General features: G+C 39.3%; 1 protein-coding gene across 1 annotated transcript; it reads right to left on the bottom strand.

Moving 5' to 3' along the window:
- Nucleotides 1–14,400: 14,400 nt before the first annotated feature.
- Nucleotides 14,401–17,952, bottom strand: LOC102311046 (zinc-binding protein A33). Its single transcript, XM_005946947.3, has 2 exons — nucleotides 17,843–17,952; nucleotides 14,401–17,739 (listed from the first exon to the last, which is right to left on the bottom strand). The coding sequence occupies exon 2, from the start codon at nucleotides 17,720–17,722 to the stop codon at nucleotides 16,334–16,336; it is 1,389 nt and encodes a 462-aa protein (XP_005947009.1). The 5' UTR covers nucleotides 17,723–17,739; nucleotides 17,843–17,952; the 3' UTR covers nucleotides 14,401–16,333.
- Nucleotides 17,953–20,805: the final 2,853 nt, after the last annotated feature.

Below are 20,805 nucleotides of genomic sequence, written 5' to 3'. Positions count from 1 at the left end.
TTTCTTTCTTTCTTTCTTTCTTTCTTTCTTTCTTTCTTTCTTTCTTTCTTTCTTTCTTTCTTTCTTTCTTTCTTTCTTTCTTTCTTTCTTTCTCATGTACTCACTTTATTTATCAAAGTGGCAACAGTGAAGCTTCATTTTAACCTTAGGGTCTCCATCCTTTGCTCTTTATGCATATTTTTAAGGGATTAAAAAAAACAACAACAATATGAACAGAAGGAATGATTACAGAGCAAATTTTCTCACATTGTAGGTGTGGTACCTGCAAATTCCAGAAGGTGGAAGCAGAGTTACAAAAAATAGAATTCACTTAATAAGTTCATAGTAAAAACAAATAAATAAATATGAGCAAAAAATACAATTAAAGATAAAAAAACAGTAGATTTAAATACAGATATAATAGATTTATGGGACTTGTTTTTAATTGTGAACACAGAAACAGGAAAATTCTCTGCAAGCATGAAGCTATAAAAACCCAAATATAAACAAAACCATTCAATAAAACCAGAAATATACTATGACCCCCAACATATTTTGAAACAAGTATAAACCGGGGAAAAATAAAAATTTTTTTATTGTGTGTAATAGTAGGTGTTATTACAACATGAATGAATCTTGTGTCTCCAGTATAGACATGAGACATTTTTCAGAAACACAGATGAAGAAAGCAGAGCTTATCTAAATAATAAAACAACAAACATCCAGCTTGAAATATTAAGATACATAAAACATCTAACTTGTTTAAATGAAGTGAAGTTCATTGTAAGCTTAACTGCAGATGGATGTTTGCTGTTTAACAGCAGGCAGGTAATAAAGTATTAATCAGCCCCAGAAGTCACTGTCTTTGCTGGTGATTGTTGCTTGAAAGAAAAACTATTCCAGTTCAATTCGGTATTTTTTTTAGTTTACTTCTGTTGCACAGGTACCATTTTGCATTTTTGGGGGAGACTGGCCTGCAAGGCTGTATTTCTCATACCGTGAAAGCTCACCAGAGATTCTTTTTCCTGTTTCAATTAATATTTGTCTTTTGGTTATTTTTTTTCAGTAACATCTGTGCAGTTGTTATCTGGCAGAAACTTGAATGTAAATCTTGCTTCTTCTTCCGGTTGCGCCCTTTAGGGATCGTCACAGCAGTTCATCTGGGTCCACCTCACCCTATCCCTAGCACCCTCTTCTGTCCCACCAACCCTCTGCATGTCCTCCTTCACTACATCCACAAACCAAAATATATATATTTTGCCTTTTAACTGGCTTTTTTTGTGTGATAGATACAGCAAAGGTCGAAAGGAAAGTGGAGGGAAAGAGAGAAGGGAAGACATGCAGCAAAGGGGCACGGCTTGGACTTGACCCCGGGTCACCCGCTTTCAGCCATGCGGCATATGGTCACCTGCTCATCTGATTGAGCTAAACCGGCGCCCGGCACCTCGATATTTAACATCCTTTGTCGAATACATGCACTATTCCTTCTCTGCACATGTGCGAACCATCTCAACCCCGTCTCTCTAATCTAGTCAACAAACCTTCTCCACCTGAGCTGTTCCTCTGATGTAATCATTTCTGAATTTGCTCATTCTGATCACAGTGAAAATCTCTGCATCTTCAGCTCTGCCACCTCCAGCTCCACGTCCTGTCATTATTGCAGGTCTCACTACCATCTTGCAATTCTTCCCTTTCACTCTTGCTGCTGTCCTTTAATCATGGCTCCTTTATTGTGGCTCAAGAGTTGGGAGTTTGCCTTGTAATAGGAAGGTTGCCGGTTTGAGCCCTGGCTTGGACAGTCCCGGTCGTTGTGCCCTTGGGCAAGACACTTCACCCATTGCCTACTGGTGGTGGTCAGAGTGCCTGGTGGCGCCAGTGTCTGGCAGTCAATGCGCCCCAGGGTGGCTGTGGCTACAATGTAGCTTGCCATCACCAGTGTGTGAATGTGTGTGTGAATGGGTGGATGACTGGTTTTGTAAAGCGCTTTGGGGTCCTTAGGGACTAGTAAAAGCGCTATATAAATACAGGCCATTTACCATGTTAAATGGACTGATTTTTGTATAGTGCTTTTCTACTCTTGTGAAGCACTTAAAGCACTTTGTACAACATGTCTCATTCACCCATTCATACGATCACTTTCTTATGCTTAAGTGTTTTTCTATCTGATATTCACACACATTCATACTCCGATGGAGGCATTGGAAAGCAACTTGGGGTTAGTATCTTGACCAAGGACATATGGCATGCAGACTGGGGCAGCCAGGGCTCAAACCACCAACGTTCCAATGAGTAGATGGCTTGCTCTACCTCCTGAACACAAATCACCTCTCACAGTTGTCTCCACCTAATCCACACAGCTTGTACCGTGTTGTTTGCCTGTCTTGTGCATTTTCTGTTGCCCTGGATGATTGACTCCAGGGAGATACATTTGTCCACTGTCACTATCACAACTCCTTGCATGTTCATGTTCTCATTCACACACCTTCTGTCTTCCTTCTTCTTGCTTTCATTCCTTTTTCCTCCACATAATGCCTCCACCTCTTCAGATTCTCAGCTACCAGTTCCATACTCACTAAAGATCACAATGCCATCAGCAAACATTGTAGTCCTTGTCTGCCCACCCGTCTATTACCACAGCAAACGAGAAGGGGCAAAAGTCACATCTCTAGAGCTCTTTATGGCATGAAGCCATACAACTGCTCACCGATCACCAACTCTCTTCTTAACCTGCTTCAGCTACTGTTTCCTGTAGCTTCTCCCTCATCAGCATTCTCATCAGCATTCTCCCTCTGTAGTTGATACAGCGCTGCACATCAGCCTTGTACTTGAAAATTGGTACCTGTACACTTCTTTTCAATCCCTCAGACATCCTCTTGTTCTCCAGGATTGTGTTAAATAATCTGATGAAAAAGTCCACTGCCTGTATGCTAGACAGTATCATCTAGGTCAACTCCCCGTCTGCTCTTCATAACCGTGGAAACTGGAATGTAAATAAAGCTCCAGAATTTTTTTTTAGCATGTTTGTTAAAAAAATAAAAAACATATGACACTTAATTTAACAGGTATCTCTTCCACAGCATGTCTTTTGCCCTGTCTTCTTCCCTCACCCCCCTCCCTGAGCCTGATTCTGCTGGAGGTTTCTTCCTGTTAAAGGAAGTTTTTCCTTTCCACTGTTGCCAAAGTGCTTGTTCATACGGGTACATATGATTGTTGGGGCTATCTCTGTTGTTTTATTGTAGGGTCTACCTTACAATATAAAGTGCCTTGAGGCGACTGTTATTGTGATTTGATGCTGTATAAATAAAACTGAATTGAACTGAATTCAATTGTATGGCAGTAACAAGGCCTGGGTGCAGCTACAGAAATGTTTTGAAACAACAGAGGGTTATTACCTTTTCACAGAGGCCCAGGTATAGACAGCATTTTATTCCCTTTATAAAAGAAATCATTATTTAAAAATTAAATTTTTATTTACTCCGGTTATCTTTGTCTAATATTTAAAATTTGTTTGATGCATGTCTGAAACAAGTGTGATCTTCTGTAATGCTGCTTTTTGTCCCTATGTATGATTCCAACAGCTTTAAATAGACAGTCTTGGGAGTTTTCAGGATGCAGAAAATTACTAAACCAATCGCTCGCTTTCTCAAAAAATCAGCTGTGAACATCAAGTACATCATTTCTAAGAGGTCAGAAAGAAATGTCAGTGCACGTGAAAGAGGCCATCATTAGAAGGATATAAAAAATAAACTCATCAGACAGGTAGCAAAAACTACAGGAGTGGCTAAATCAACAATCTGCTATATTCTCAAAAAGAACAAATACACTAGTCAGCTCAGCAACATCAAAAGGCCTGAAAGACCACAGAAGTCATCTGAAGTGGATAATTACAGTATTCCTTTCTGGGGAAGAAAAACCCTTCACAACATGTATCCAAGTAAAGAACACTCTCCGGGAGATAGGCGTGTCATCGTCACTGTCTACAATCAAGAGACACCACCATGAATGGAAATACAGAGGCGATACAGCAAGGCGCAAATCACTGGTTACACTCGAGAAGAGCAGGTTAGACTTTGACAGAAAACATCTAATAGAACGAGCACAAAGGGTGGCATGATGGCTAGCAGGATCACCTCACATCCTGTGTTTGCATGTCATCCCTGTGTCTACGCGGCTACTCCCTGGGTACTCTGTCTTCCTAACACAGCCTAAAGACTTGTATGGGGTTAATTGATGATTCTAAAAACTGACCTTCGACGTGACTGTGAACTGTGAATAACTGTCCGTGTTTTTCATGTACTCCGCCTGTAACAACTGGGACAGGCTCCAGCCCCCCACAGTCCTGAAGAAATTGCATCAATGGAGTCTACAAATTTCTCTAAATTTCTGACACTTATGTCTTCCAATGGAACCAGGTCGCTAGTGTTTACTGATGATATGACTGCTGAACGAAGCAGCTGGATGAAAGTGAACACGGCTCTGCTCTCTGCTCAGAATCAGCTAAATGCTACAAGACTCATCAGACAATGCTGCACACATGCAAATGGACAATGACCCAAAGCATACTGCAAAAAACAATCCTACCCACATATTGCCAGTATGTTCAGTGAGCAGTACTCAGATTCAGTTTCTGTAGTAGAAACTGTTCTGATCTCATTGTATAATCAAACTGCCTTGTAGAGTTCTCAGTTCTCGCTGAGTAAATATATCCGCTGAAGACTACATGTATTTTTGCAGGTGTGTGTCTGTGTTTGATGAATCAAACACATGATGGGATACTGCACACAGCAGCAGTTTTGCCCATCAAGGCCCCTGATTAAATATGGGAGCTCACTATTGGGAGTGCGGTACTGCTGCTGAACTCTACCATCAGATCAGAGGAATCCATCGCCGCAGTGTTTTTTCATTTAACTCGTACGTCAGGAAGGATTTTTTTTAGGTCAAAGGATGTTGGTGTGGGTTCATGAACAAAGAGTGGGATGCTTTCATACTTTTATTGATCTGTATGAATTTAACTGAACTCTCAGCGTGACAGTGAGGTGAGCTGCAAAGACACATGAGAATACTAAACAACACCTTACTTTCAGAGCAAGAAGCAATCAGAAGACAGACAAGCAAAGTTCACATGGTTAAAAACTTGCAATGAAAGTAAACATAATAGAGTGTGGAAGAAAAAACTTTACTGATAATCAGAGCAGCTTCTTTCTGTTGGTTTCTGCATTCTGCAGCAAGCAGGCTACAAGACTGCCAGTGTTACACTGCAAGGGATAAGAGACTAAGTGAAAGTACCTTTACTGTAGATATTTGTCTTGGGCAGCCAGAGTGGTATTACAAGTATATGTAGATAAGAGTTACATGCTTTTAATGTGAGCAGCTAATTAGTTATCTAGCTCGCAAACTGATGTGCAGTGCACAGCGCGTCTTTGTTTGGTCATTTGTTTAACAACCTCAAAGTGAGACGTGCATATGTTAAGATGTTAGATAAAAAGAAGGCAGCAGCAGTAATTACACTGTGTTGTTGACCACGCTGAAAGTTGGTTGCATAGCCGTCCGCTGTATCGCTCAGTGAGACTTTCTACTGTACTTATGATACAAAGCTGAAATCATTTGTTACACACAGATTCTCAGTCTGACCAAGAGTCTCAGCTGTGAGCAAAAGATGACGGACCAATAAAATTCAAAAAATATATGTTATTAGCTAAATTGCTGAGGTCAATAGGAAACAATATCTGCTACAATGTTTAAAAAAATGGAGGGATAAAACTTTTCAGTGCCCCACTGGCAAAAGGGATAAAACACACAGTGCAAGGCCAGGGCGAGCTATGTCACAATCAGCTACACTTCACACGCTGACAACTACGACAGGAAACAGCAGTTGTCCTCCCAGACCCACCACCCTGTAAGTAATAAGCCGGCAATCACCCCGGCCTCAGCAAGCCAACTCTGCCTTTAGGCTGTGGTGTATAGTTGGCCCTGGCCTCCACAGAGAGACAGAAAATATCAGCTTCAAATGCTTCTTAACTGTACAACTCACAGAGCAGCAAACTGTCCAGTCTGGGCATAGGACATACCTGCACAGAGAGATAGAAAATACAACAACATTGTTTGCAGTATGGACAATAAGTAGACTATAGTTTGATTGGCTGTATGAAAAAAAATTCCATTCTACAGTAGACATGTGTGACACACCATAAGAAAAGCCAGCCAAAGACCCAGACTGAGAATCCAAGCACAGATGGAAGAGAAAAAAATCAACTCAACTTTCTGATATTTCCAATGTTTCTTATCTTAACTCCTTTGTCTATGAAAAATGCACTTTATTGAATAGTTTCTGATGCATAAACTGCATATAAACAATGCACTATTTTGCCCGAGGTCTTCACCCATCAAACCTCTCAGTTTTGAGAGGAAAACCCCCGCTCAGCAGAACCACACACAGCCTGGGGGTGCAGCCTGGTCAGTCAGCCAGCGAAATTTGCTCCCTTGGTGATGGTGGCAACTTTTGCATCCTTAGCCTGTGGCAATAACAATGTGTGGTTTGTGATGATCGATGGTGTCTTGTAACCCTTCCAGAGCCTATATGATAAGTTTAATGATTCACAAACATATTACAAGTGAATACTTATATAACAAAAACAACAATCAACCTACAATGTCAAATCAAATTTGGTGGCTGGATGCATTTCCAATCCTTTCAACCATAGACCTCTATTTAAAATTGTAAAATAATACATTTCGCTTGAACCAAACAACAGAAATATACAGTATTTCCTTCTGTTTCCCATTGCAAAATCCTGATGTGTCCTTTAAAGTAACAAAAACAACCCAAACAACACCCATTAAATACCCCCCAGTATCACTGAGGTGGAACAGGTCTGCCAGCAGTCTTTCAACAGTCATCCTCTGTTTTTGTATTTCAATGCAGGAAACAAAAAATGGCAGTAAACAGAAAAAATAGAAAAACAAAATAGAAGAAAATTTTGAAATGATTATTTTTTGCATTGGAAAACACAAACATGCAAACTTTTTCATAAATAACAAAGGCATTGTTTCTGGGAAAGGAGATGGAAGTCAAATTTACATTAATTGCCCATTTTTGCTTTTACAGCGTAAAAAAAAGAAGAATTTAGTTAAAAGTTTAATGATGCTTTCCACAATGGATTCTTTTTAACAATTATGGTGTTCAGAAATGTTTATATTCTACCTAAAGACATTATTAAAATGTAGTGTGCCCTTAACATTCAGACAGATTTGCTTTATTTCGGATGCACAATTCAATTTTCCTATTATTTATGAATTTACAACACTTCATGTATTAGTTGCTCTCTAGTTTTGACAGACATTGTTGTGAACAGTGCACTCATGCATTCTGTGCAGCTCTACTCCATAGAGACTGAAGATGAGCTGTTCAGTCATCATTAAAAAGGTTGCGTTGTGAAGATCTTTTAAAAGAGAAAATCTGCTAATTAAAATGAAAATAACCCAGATTAGCATTTGTACGCCGACGGCTGAAGTAAATGACACATTGCATTATTTTATAGTTTTCTGTCTTCTGTTTAGGGGCAATGGTTTTTTGTTCGTTTGTTTTTTTCAGCTACAATATCTCCTTCTTTGAGGCAGTTGAGACTGTCCATAGCAACCATCCAAACTTCCCTCTCTGGCATGGGACAGCAAAAAATGCTGTCTAGAGCCAGTGTTTCCTTGGTCAATAGTTTAAAAATCAGACTCGGCTTTTTGTCAGACTCAGGGACCACAGTGTTGCCCGGTTTCAAAAATGGCTGTTTTGATTTTCATGAAGGACACGCTCTCACGACTCATCAAGTGATGCCTCTGACTAGCCAGTCGGTGCCATACCATCTGTTGATGTCACGTTTTCGGATTGCCTCAGAACGCTTGGAACCACAGCCAAATAGGTACCAAAAAACTACCTGGTAACAGGTACTACCACCTAATGGAAAACCCTAAAAACTGTGCCCAGCCAAGTGTTAAAGGGCTAACGGTGTCCTTTGCATCATCTGTATGGTGTTGCACTTCTGGTTCCAGTGAAACAGGTCTGCACTTCTATTCTGTCAAATATGGATAACTTGTCATATTTAAATGCATTAAGTATGTATATTTTTTAAAATACAAGATTAGTGCTAGTGAAGAACTATATTTTAACTTAAGCCACAACCATTTTAATAACTATTAGTAGGTATGTTTGTGCTTTGTCTGACAGTGAAAACAAGGGAATCAAAAGGTAAACACAAAACTGCCAAAGGCTAATTTGACCATCAACCTTAAATCACAGATTATGCATATACAACACATTCTCATTGTGGAACACATTTTGACAAATGTGTCTGTCTCATCATTACTGTCGTCACCATCGTTGGATTTACTGGGTACGGAAATTGGTTAAGATAAAATGGTTCAGATTTAGACATAGAATTCTGCATCAGTAAGTTGTGAGGTGGTGAGTGCATATCTCTTATGAGACTCTTTCTATCCTGTTTGGGTTCACTTCTTTGGCAAGGTTGTTATTTATTTATTTATTTTTTTTTTACTTTTGCTTAGTTGTTATGTTTATGAACTAAAGTGAGCTTGGTTTATGTTCAGGAAAATATTATATAGATAAAAACGACACCCCTTCGCAACAGCAACAATCCACATTGAAAAATTATGACTCTAGAGTGATGATCGCATCTCATTAATGTCAGTGTATTATGGTACCAACATTAGAGACACTAAATGAGAACACTTTGTAGAAACATGGTGGACTTTGTGGAAAAAAATCTGCTTTTCTGTTGGTATAAAGGGCCCATTGTAATCCTGACAATATATATAGACATATTTTTCAGACATTATGTATTGACAATACGAACACCCTAAGTCCTGCACACAATGGGCTTTTTAATGAGCAAGTATAATCTGTAACAGTTGTGAATTGAATTAACTGGGTGGTGAATTGCAACACATTTACAATGAAAGATGCATACAGAAAGAGAGGATTATTAAAAAAATGGAAAAGATCAATATTCAAACAGTGGCGAGCAGAGCTGACAGCTGAAGTAATTATCTCAAATCATTTTCATGGATGATGTTGTGTAATTACAGACGTGCTAGCTGTCGTGAAGATTATGGGCTGTACAGGGTCTGGTTATTTGTTCATTCAGATGAATTGTGCTGAGATCCTTATAAGCGCTTCTATCGGCACGCGTTACTTGGGTTGTATCAGTTCTGTTGTATAAGTTTAAATCACAGTGAGAGGCTCTTTGACAGGCAAACGTATCTGCTTTCCAAGTCCATGACATCTGAAGCATTAATTATAATGATGAGTGCAGATAAATAGACTTGAAAAGAGCAGGTGACTGATTTAACAGCTACATTTGACAGTACATTTTTCCTCTCAAATGTACCTCGGGGGCAAACTGCCCTGGAGACATTAATAGTACTGTGGTTTTTTTTATGGTTTTTGCTTGAAACTGGTTTTCTCTGGTTTTTGTCCCATAAGTCCACAATTTTTAGTTTGAATTTTTGGTGGAAGTTGCTTTTAATATCCACTAGATTTTAAAAATGCCAAACCAAAAACTATACATGTTTTCATACACCCAGTGTCTCTTGTTTGTTTCTATGGAAATTGATAAATGCTGTAAATGTCAAAGCGACATTCCCTCTGGACAGAAATGTCTCCCTCTGGATCCTGGTGTACAAGCTTAAAAGGAAGTCTGAAACAACCACACACAAAAAACAACATGCACAAAAAACCATGTAATGCACATTATGGATAATGAGTACCAAATGTACTTTTATTGCTCTGAGGCCAGAAAAGTCACTGCCGCTGGATCCTCCGGGGTGTCCTTTGTTTGAAGTTGCGCTGTGTTTTTGTGCTCAGTCCCTGTCATTTGGATCAAAGACAAGATTACTGAGAGGCATTAGCTCATCATTACACTAATGCATGATTTCTTATCTGTAATTTTGTTTTTCTGTCTTTGTATATTCTCTGACAGGCCTGTTTCATATCACTTAATCACATTTTGGCTGACCTGCTCTGTCTTAGAAGTCATTGTTTTCTCAGGGTTTTTTTTTTTGTGTTTGTTTTCAGTCACCAAAGATTTTCCACCGCTCAAATTTTGATATTTGCAATGTTGCAATATTGATACCTCTTTCATAAATGATGAACTTCACAGAGCTTTGGTTCTAATGTACTATGCCATGTTATGCACATGGGTATATAAGCTGAATTTTTTATAAGTGAGCCCTGAACAGCGTTCGTATGCATGTTCATCCGTGACTGTCTATCAGCGCCTGATGTGAGTACTTAATTAGAAAGGGTAGGACAAAGTGACACCAACTGTTTCTCAAGATAAGTTTTTGTTTGCTTCGAGCACAACATTATGCAGCTGATATGCCGATGTCTATGTATTTGAAATGATTTGATTCACAGCAATTTCTTTTTAGCTATGACTTTTCAAAGTTAAAGTGTTCTCGAGGCTCTTTGCCATCTGTGCCTGATTGATGGTTGGGTGGATTTGAAGTCACATAAGGCTACCAAGAAAGTTACCAATCACAACACAGCCATCTACCTGATCCATCTGTGTGTCAAACCCCAGCACTGAACCCATGTTACACACATGTTACGCACAAGGCCCTGTTCCTTAAAGGGAAAGGCTGGGTCAGCAGAAAGCGAATCAGAGCTCATGAGTTAAACATGAGCATCGCGTGCATGTTGTCACATGGATAAATGAAAGCTTGACTAGACGAATCTCGAGTGATGCTTCAAAGCATCGGTTTTCAACTCTCAGCATGTCAGTTGGTGATATTTAAATGTGTCAGGGGAAGCACGTGTTTCCACTTGTGAGCAGTCTTTAGAAAAAGGTAAGCTAGCGAGTCGCTTCTAAGCTTTACATCCATACAAATGCCCTGCCGGCCATATGGGGAAAGGAGTGGTTTTGATCTTCTGTTTGTCCTTTAAGCGCATTGTTACAGCTCTACAGCAGTAAAAAGGAGGTTGTGTGGAAAGGTTCAGCGTATAGCAAAATCGGATTTGTTTTCACTTAAATGCTTGTACAAATATATACATCCTCGTACATACACATGTACCACATACTTACTCATACCAGTGACTTTGCATGACTTTCTGATGATTTATGCAGCCATCAAAGTGGCACAGCACACAGGATCACTGAATTTATTAACAAGCAGTGTAGACTGAGCTGTGTTAACCACCCAACATCTTGGAAACTCACAAGCAGGTCATTTTGTGTTTGTGACCTTGGTGGATTCTTAATTCAGACGTGTAGAGCGGGCATGAAACTGTCTCCTTCACCTCCCATAACACTGAATAATTAAACTCTGAGCTTTTAGGGATGAACATCATGTGGCAGAGGAGACAGGGAGCAAAGGGAGAGAGGAGAAGTGGCTGGTGGGAAAGGCTTAGATGGCTTCAGGGTGGAGGGATGGAGATGAATTGAGAAGAGTGTTGCTGTTGTTTCTTGTTTTTGTTGTTGTTGTTATTTTCCATTAAGAGGATGTTTTTGTTATAATTCTAGTAGTGACATGTTTAATTGAGGAACTAGCATGTTTAAAAGAACACGGGATCGTAATGTGAGTCTCCAGCAGAGATTAAAGATGTTCTGTGCATTCCATGGTTTGTATTAGTGTCGGCAGTTTAACGCTGCACCTGTTGTGGCTTTAGCAGGCCTACTGTGTGCCGGTGCTTCACTCCCACCGATTCAGCTGCCATCCATTTCTCCTCAGAAACCAGCCCACGCAGCAATTAACTACACAGCTATAAAAGCTGAGAAGACGAGCTGCCCGGTTTCAGAGTGTGAGTGCCAGCTTCAGTACTGTGGTGAGCTTGAGGTGTGTTTCTAAACTGCTAGTGAGTAGCTGTGTTTGTTTGCCTGTAGAGTTTTCCACAGTAGTGCACTTTGCTTCAGTGCTTTGAGCAGCTGTGAGCAGCAGTTACCTTTTGTTAGTAGAAGTGCTTTTCAATGAACCATTTGTTAACACCTTGGGCTTGCTAATATTTTGTTGTTAGACTGACATAAAATGATACATGTATTTGTGTTGCATACAAATGTTCATTATTTGGATCTTAAATTAATTCTTGTTTGGATTCTGGGCACTTCTGAATTGCAAAGATGCCAACTGACAGATAGATATGTTTTTTTTTATTAACTCTTTATAGTGAAACAAAACGCTGGAATAAACACACTGACACAAATAACCACTTATATCTACATATCTTTACATATGTATTGTAACCCATGTCCAAAAAACATGTAACAGAAATTTAGTTTCTCTTGTGCTCTTGTGGGCTTCCCGCATAGCTTCATCTTCTATTTCTGGGAGTCTTGTTCTGACCACATTTACTAGTTTTCCTTATTTGCACTGTAGCTCTCATTAACAGTGATTGTCCTCGACATTAAGACTGGATCTATTTCCCATAGAGGTTGATGTTTGCTCTCAGTGCAAGTTTAAAGTTTGAAATCACAGACGTGTAAGTGCAAGTGGTGACGGCAGAAATTCAAGAGATCAAAACAGAAAATCTGGACATGACGTGCTCAAGACATAATAAATACAAAAGAGGACACACTCATGTGACACACGGCTGCATTATCTCATCATCTCATGAAGATATGTAAATATTTTTATATATTTTATATTTACACGAGATAAAAAATCATTGACAGTGTCAATGACCACGATTGGTCCCTACGCATTCACATTTTGGCTCCCATATCAGAATTACTGTCTCTCTAAAGACCGTCTCTTGCTCAATCTACTAAACAGTAATTTGCCTATAAAGCAATATTGTAGTAATTAAATAATGGTGATTTGCAGAAATATTAAATCCACTGGACTTCAAAACTATAGAGGAAATTCAGCTGTGTCTTGCTCTCCTGCCCACTGATGCACTTTCAACTTGAACCTATTAGACCTCCACCCATGTAGGACTGAACAGGTGAGTTTTAAATGTAACAGTCACAGAGCAAACTGAAGCTGAGAGCAGAATGAACCACCACTGTGATGTGCTGGTTGTTTCCATTACACGGAGCATTATTGCTGTCACGGTCTATTTGCATCACCTGTTTGCACACATACTCTAACACACACTCTAACACACACTCTGCCCCTCAGGCCACAGTGCTTATAAAGATTAAAGGCTTAAATGCAACTCACAGACAGAGAAACAGAATGGTTTGATACATAAATACAGAGGGTGGAAATCATTGTTTTAACATTTTATACCATTTTATCTCAGTAGTAGAATAATCAAAACACCCTCACTTTTTATTCTAATACTGCACATAAATTAACCGTGTATATATTCTAAAAACACCATGGGTCTTTAGTTACCATAGTGCTGTTGTTACTGGCCGGTAAACCCATGTATTGTAAACCCATTATAAATCCACTGAGTAATAATTTCTGATTTCTGGGAATTTCTGCTAATAAACTAAAAAAATGTTCTCGATTGTAGTATTTTCTCCAGAGCTCAGAAATGGCAGAAAATCATAGAAAAGAAGAAGAAGGAATCCGATTTCAAAGCAATTTGCATTATTCATCAACACCTACTACAAACTGCTGGAGGGATGGCTCCGGGTTTATAATCAGAATATTACTTAAAGAATAATGCAACTTACCATATGCTGCAACTTTTCCAAAGAACAGCTTGAGCCGATGAAGTAAAGTCTAAGGTCAGCCTTTCCTTCCTCGCATATCTCCTCCTAACTCAATGTCTTTATAACTACATTATAATTTCTGTATGGACGGAAAGAGTTAGGTGGTTAGCACTTTTACCTGAGAGCACGAAGCTTCAGAGTCCAGAGAGTACATAGCCTCAGGTTCAGTTTCAGCTGAGATGGGCTCCAACTTCCCATAACCATAGTTAGATAAACAGTAAAGCAAAATGATGAACAGGCGGATGACAGATGTAGAGGGATTTACAGCAACAAATGTTACTGTAGGTTGTAATAATCTCTAGAAGCCTTTGGGGTTTGTTTTTTTCATACGGCTGTTAGAGTGCAGGAAGTGTCAGTCACTTTTTTGTAAGCATTAGGGAGAAACTGATGCAAGAGAACACTGTTGGCTGAAATTTATATCCCATTAATACAAAAGTTGATAATATAATACTGTATAAACACTGGAAACGGGTACATCAGTGAGACAGCTCAGGCTGAGTTGGTTTGGACGTGTGAAAAGGAGGAATACTGCATATATTGGATAAAGGATCTTGAATATGGAGCTGCCAGGAAGGAAGAAAAGAAGAAGACCACAGTGGAGGTTCAAGGATGTAGTGGAGGAGGTCATGCTGAGTGTTGCAGTAGGGGCAGGTGATTCACTGAGGTGACCATTAACAGGAGCAGCTGAAAGATATAACTGCTCACTTTTACCAATCATCATTCACAAATACTGAATTTTCTGGTAACTGTTTTCTGCAGTTGATTGTGCAGTGTCAATCTCGTGCTGGTTTTTGACTACACAGAATCAACCTGATCAAAGCCCAGTCAAGATGGTTTAGGTTGCGGCCGGCAGTGGGTGACACAGTGTGTCATAAAACATTAAAACATGGATGTTGCATCTGGGAGGTCACAGCACGGGTGGAGTCGTACCTGACTGCTCTCTCAAGTCTGGCATGGTTGACCAGTATGAGCACAGAGCGCTCTGCCAAACGCCTTTTTTCCTACCACTCACCTACGTACAACTGCAAGAACTGGTGAAGCAAAAAATGAATAACGCTGCCAGTGTGTGTTAGTCAGAACTGTGAAATTGAGTAACACAACACAGCCAGTGTTGTATACACCCCTAAAGTTGCCATTGTCTGTTTACATTAAAGTCTTGTAAGCATGATTGATCAATGGGTAATGTTTAGTCTGTCACATCTCTCAGACATGTAAAGGGATGTAATAATTAGATGAGATACAATGACCACTGATTACCTTCATGTACTTCATAATATAATGGAATAGAGAGTACACATTCTTTAGGACTCACGAAAGAAATCGTAATTAGAAACAATGAGAAACATTGCTTTGCCCTCCTCTGCATCTTCTCAGAGCTTTCCAAATTTATTTTGCTATGCCCCCAAGGTGGAACGAGTGCTGTAATTGGTGAGAACTGTCCCATTTACACACTTAGGCACACAGCAGGAAGGAGGAAGCTGCTGTGATGTCGATAGCGATTACAGCTACAGGTTAAATCTCCTGAGCCGCAGATCGACCGAAGCTCTCTGCTGACTGTTGTCACCTTAAATGCAATCCGACAAGAATGAGCAGCAAAGGAGAGAAAGACAAAGTTTTACCATGCAGCTGCCACAGTTTGGTCTCTGCTGCTTTCTGTGCTAAGAGAATAAAAAATGAAAGGAGTCATGTTCAGACAGTCAGCTGAAATCTGTTTCATCTGCACATCAGGTATTTATTTAATTTTGTATTATACATCATAACCAGATCACTGTTTACTTTGCAGCTTAACACAGACATAAACAAACCATAACATGTAGATTGATATTTAGCAATTTCAGGTCGAAGAAGTACGGTTACTTCCTTTAATACTAAATAAAAGAGCAAAAGCATAAAGGGTCATCTTTTTCTGATCACTCTTTGCATGCAAATAATTATCATGAGCACATCTATAATGATAAAAGCCCCATCCGTATATGAAGATCAACATTTGGGTAAAATAAATGAAGCTAAAAAACCTTTTACATGGAACATGACTAATGTACCCCTCTGCTGTTACACCCATTCTTTAAGCAAGAATGGTTTCCTGCTGTATGTAGCAGACTGCAGTGTGGCATAAGCGAGCCAGGTGGGGAACACTTAGACCACACATTGGTGGACATACATGCACATGACCAATAGAAATGCAGAGTGACAGGAGTGGGCATAAACCATGAGTGATCATAAAACCTTTTTTGGGGGTCCCCTCAAACCTAGTAGTCAGTGCAGTGCATAATACATTTTATTGTGAAAGGGCTTTAATGCTGACATCCCTTAAACCTGCATTAATGGTTGCCAAACAAGTCATCTTGCTGCGTCAGGAAAATAACCCTCTCACTAATTAAAAGAAATGAAATCTTATTATTGAATATAGCATAATGCTCCTTTTGCTTATTGGATAAGCAGAAGAAAATTGATGGAGTTTGTCATGTATTATAATATTAGGCTTGCTTCAGTCCACCAAACAATGATAGTTGTTACATCCTTATTTATAGAATCTATGGTACAATTGCAAGAGGTTCCTGACGGGTTACTGGTCGCACAGGATCAACAGCCAGGTCTACATTCTTTCTGCTGGGATCATTGCTAATCCATGAAGTGTGTCAAAGTGAAAGAAGAAAGATTATTGTCAACAACGACCATCACACACGTTACATAACTACATGGAGAGGACGTTGTGATATCTTTAGAGGGTGTGGATTCACTGAGTTAAAATATGGAAACTGTGTCTCAGTAAAAGTGTGTCTGAAGGTGTGTATGTGTGTGTCAGTATCAGGATCAGAGAATGACAGTTTTCCTTTGGCCCAGTCCAGATGAACTCTGATCCTCTGAAATCTCTTTCTTATTGAGAGAACAGTTGGGGGGCCGTCACTGGAGTTTGCTGTGTACTCACCATCACAGAAAACAAGTTTTAATAAGTTACATTTTTTGTCTTCACTGTTGGCAGATCTCGAAAAGACTCCTAGTGCCCAGACTGGACTGTATCCAACTTCAGCATCCCAGCTGTGGATATCTGAGTTGAAGCCCTCAGAGCCGAGGACGGAAGGATAGAGATAAATCCTTTCAGGGTTTTTGGGAACCTTCTGTTTCCTTGCACGTCTCACACTGGTTAGATTTTCAGACAAGATGAGATCTGGATGAGCAGTGTTTGGATCCAAAATCACAGGAGTATATGAAATAATGTCCTTCATGTTGCTCCAGATGTTGAAGGACAAGTTACCCAGGTGTTCAGCAACATCAATCAGAGCACCTGAGACCAGTTGAGGAACATCAAGCACGGATAGCTGCTGGACTCTTTTCACTGCAGCTTTGTAGCTGTGTAGGAAAGAGATGTCTTCAGCTCTCACCTCCCTCTCTGTGGCTCTGATTGTGCCTGAAAGATCTGCAATCTTTCTGCTCAGAGTTTCAATCTTTACCTTCATCTTCTGACTCTTTTGCTTCTCTTCATCTTTTAGAGCAGCAATCCTGGCATCCTCTTCGTTTTGTAGAAACTGGCGAAGCCTCGTAAACTGCTGCTTAATCTGCTTTTCTGTCTCCTGGGTTTGAACACTAATGTGTTCTGCAGTTTGAACACATTTCCCTTTAACTTCCTCGTAGAGCTTCAGTTTCTCCTTTAAAGGCTTCAGACATTCCTGGAGCTCCTGTTTGTGAGTGTGCGCAGCTTCATTGATGGGGCTGAATCTGTGGTTGATGTGCACTGCTGAATCTCGACAGACAACACACGCTGGCTCCTGATGGTCCAGACAGAAGAGCCTGAGATTCTCAGAATGCACAGTGCAAAGTGTCTGGGAACCTCTTGAAGCTCTCTGATCTGTGTTCTGTAAATACGCCTCACATAGGTTCTTCAAAGCCAGGTTACGGGGTGGATTACTCTGTAAAGATATCGTCTTACAAACCGGACATTGCTTTATTGGTTTGTCAAGCCACCATATCTGCAGACAGGCTTTACAAAAGCTGTGGCTGCATGACAAGATAACAGGATCTTCAAAGATGTCATGGCAGATGGGACAGGAGAGATGGTCTTCTGACTGTGTGGTCATTTTCTCTCTGAAAGACGCTTTAAGCAGAGCAGATATACAGATAAAAAAAATCTTAAAGTTCCTTTACCCACCTAATCTTTTTCCCCCCTCAATGACCTCCACAAACATTCTAGTACTCACAGTATCAGGAGCTCTTTTCTGCAGCTCGTTTCCAGAGCAGACTTCGTAGTTTATGCTGATAGTGAAAGTAATTAACTGTCAGTGTGTGTCTGTATTCTCTGCACAACTGCTCACATGAATCTGTGAATTCACTTTTATTGGTTGTCTCAGGTTGAGTAAGTCAGCAATGGGGTGGAGTTTTATTTCACCGTGTTGTTCTGGCTTTGTCCTTTTGCTGATGCTTTCACAGATGAGGAAACCCAGCTTTTGTACTCTGGTACAACTGCAATGGTGGAAAAAAATCCCACTGATGATGCAGAGGCCTCAAAAATGCATAAAATCTCATGTATCAAATATGTTACACATCACAATAGATAAATATATGTGCAATATTTCTTTGCTATGCTTCTTTCTACTTCCTGATGCAAATATCGCACTTTCCATTTATTTTAAAGCTTTGAAAACATATATCTACAAATTTATTGTGCTGCTATAATATAAATAAAGCTGCCCTGCAGTATATAAATAATTGAAATGATCCACATTATATACAAATTAATTAATTAATATGTTTGATCTGTTGTATTGTATAAGAGTATGCATGCTTTTAAGATTTTTTTTGCTTTAAGAGTACTTTTACTTTAGATACTTCAACTCTATTTTGATGCTAAAACATACTTTGACTTTACTACAAATATGAATTTTATTTATATTTATTCATATTTAATTTATAAATAAACTTATAATAAAACTATATTCTTATAAATAAACACTGCTGCTGTAATGGAATCTGAAGATTCATGTAAATTCATGCATTGAAACATTACGATTATTCTGACGGACAGTTGTTAGTTAAGATAGCTGTAATTGTAACTTGTGCATGTTCTGACTTTTCTATTCACTTGTAATTTAAACAAAGAGAACAATGCTCTCTTTACCTTGACTGTAGTAGATAAAGGGCAATGATTTGTCAGTTCGTCAGTTAGGGCTTGGTTACTGGTTACTCGGGACCAGCTGCCAACTCTACATTCTTTTAAGCTTCGCCTCTAGAGCATCTGTAATTTTACAAGCAGATTTACAAACTGAAACTACGTCCACAAGACCCGTTGACACCTTATAATACAAAACATAACGTAAATAAGAAAAATCTAATTAATCTGTCACACACCGAGACCTTTTTCAAATTCACTCTGGCTATACACAAGTTACAAAACACACGGCTCATTAGTTCTTAATAGGAAAGCATGCACTCCATAAACAACAACAACAACAACAGAATCTTGATTCTCTGCAGGGGCAAACTGAGTGTTGAATACTGTATTATAAATGACAATAATTCAAACAAATACATTCACCAAAGTGCCAACCCGCAGGTTTCATACAATATACGTCCTGTAGAGTCTTTCAGTGGTCACTTTTACATTACAGCAGCAACACAGCTAAAATTTAGCCTGACTATTGTTTGCTCTAGACCTTCACTTAGGAGAATTGCTGTCATCAGTTAATAAGAAATAGCTGTATTTCTGCAATAATGACTAATCCTCAGTACATGGGACAACTTCTCAATCAGGTGAGCTATAATGGCAGCCAGCTGCTGATATTGTTGAAAGATTAAATGGCCTTTTACGATTTAAGGTTAATTTGGATAATAACTGTCACAGTCCTGGGTCTGCGACCCAGTGTTTTGAGTTTTGTACTATTATTGATTTTTGATTTCATCATAAGTTTTCACTGCTAGTGTCTTGGTTTCGGTTTTCAGTATTTCCAGCTCCCTCGTTCTTTACTATATTATGACTTCTAGTCTTTAGGTTTTGATCATGTGCCTCCCCTGTGTTCTGTGTTATGTCTACACCTTCCTGTCCCACGTTTCAGGCCTCTGTGTTCTGTCTTCATTGTCATCCTTGCCTCCATGTTTGTGTGTTTCCTGCTTTACTTTGAAAGTCCATTTCCTATGTCAGTGTAATCTGTTTTGCTTCCTCCCGGTCTCTTCTTGTCTGATTAGTGTCAGCTGTGTCTCCCTGCTGTGTGGCATTTCCTTGTTTCCCTCTGTGTGTATATACTGTGCGTGTTGACCTCTGTTCCTCGGCAGATCATCTGCGTTATCTCTGCATACCTCTGTTCATCATCCCATGTGTATCTCTCCAAGCGTTTCGAGGTTTCAGGTTTTCTGTAGTTCTATGTTTCCAGTTCCATGTCTAGCTGTCCCCAGTTTAGGCTTTCGTTAGTTGTTTTGAAGTGTTTTTGCATCCAACAATAAAGGCTAGCTTTTTGTTTATCCTGCCTCATCTCCGTGTGTCTGCGCTTGGGTCCTCACACGTTTTGCTTCACTAACCGTGGCAATAATTTTGATTATTAAAACAACTTGAAACAAAAAGTAATAATAATGTAAGCTTTAATAACATAAAACATGATGAAAGCTAAAACTAAAACTGTAACAGAAGCGAGAGCAAATGCCCTGCTTGCTGTTTTAATTAGCAACATCCTTTGAGCTGCATGTGTGACATTATGCATTTTATTGATATATTGTAGATTAAAGTAAGTTAACAGCAAAAACAACTGTGCTTATTATAATTTTTAATATACATGGCCAATATACATAAATAACAACTTTCCATATTACAGTCACTCACCATATAACTGTCCTTGCTGATCCAAGAGTGAGGCATTAATATCAGTACAATGTGATACATGGGGAGCATGCATCATTAAGGCAAGATCAAGCCCAGCTCCATACAGTGCTGTGAAAAAATATTTAACCCCTTCCTGATTTCTTAGTTTTTGCATATAAGTCACTCTTAAATATTTCCTATCAGGAAACAAATTTTAATATTAGACAATAATAACCCAAGTAAATACAAATTGGAGTTTTTAAATGATAATGTTATTTATTTAGAGGGAAAAAAAACCTACCCAAAGCCGCCTGGCCCTGTGTGAGAAAGCTATTTTTGGTTTCAACATTTAAGCTGAGTTTAATTTCACAACCC

This window comes from Haplochromis burtoni, unplaced genomic scaffold (genome assembly GCF_018398535.1).
Source record: "Haplochromis burtoni strain Fernald_Lab_line unplaced genomic scaffold, NCSU_Asbu1 Contig_183, whole genome shotgun sequence".
NCBI classification, from domain to species: Eukaryota; Metazoa; Chordata; class Actinopteri; order Cichliformes; family Cichlidae; genus Haplochromis; species Haplochromis burtoni.
This window is presented reverse-complemented; position numbering and strand designations above follow the sequence as displayed.

Coding starts and splice junctions, on each gene's coding strand:
- LOC102311046 (XM_005946947.3), bottom strand. CDS start 17,722: ATGACCACACAGTCAGAAGACCATCTCTCCTGTCCCATCTGCCATGAC.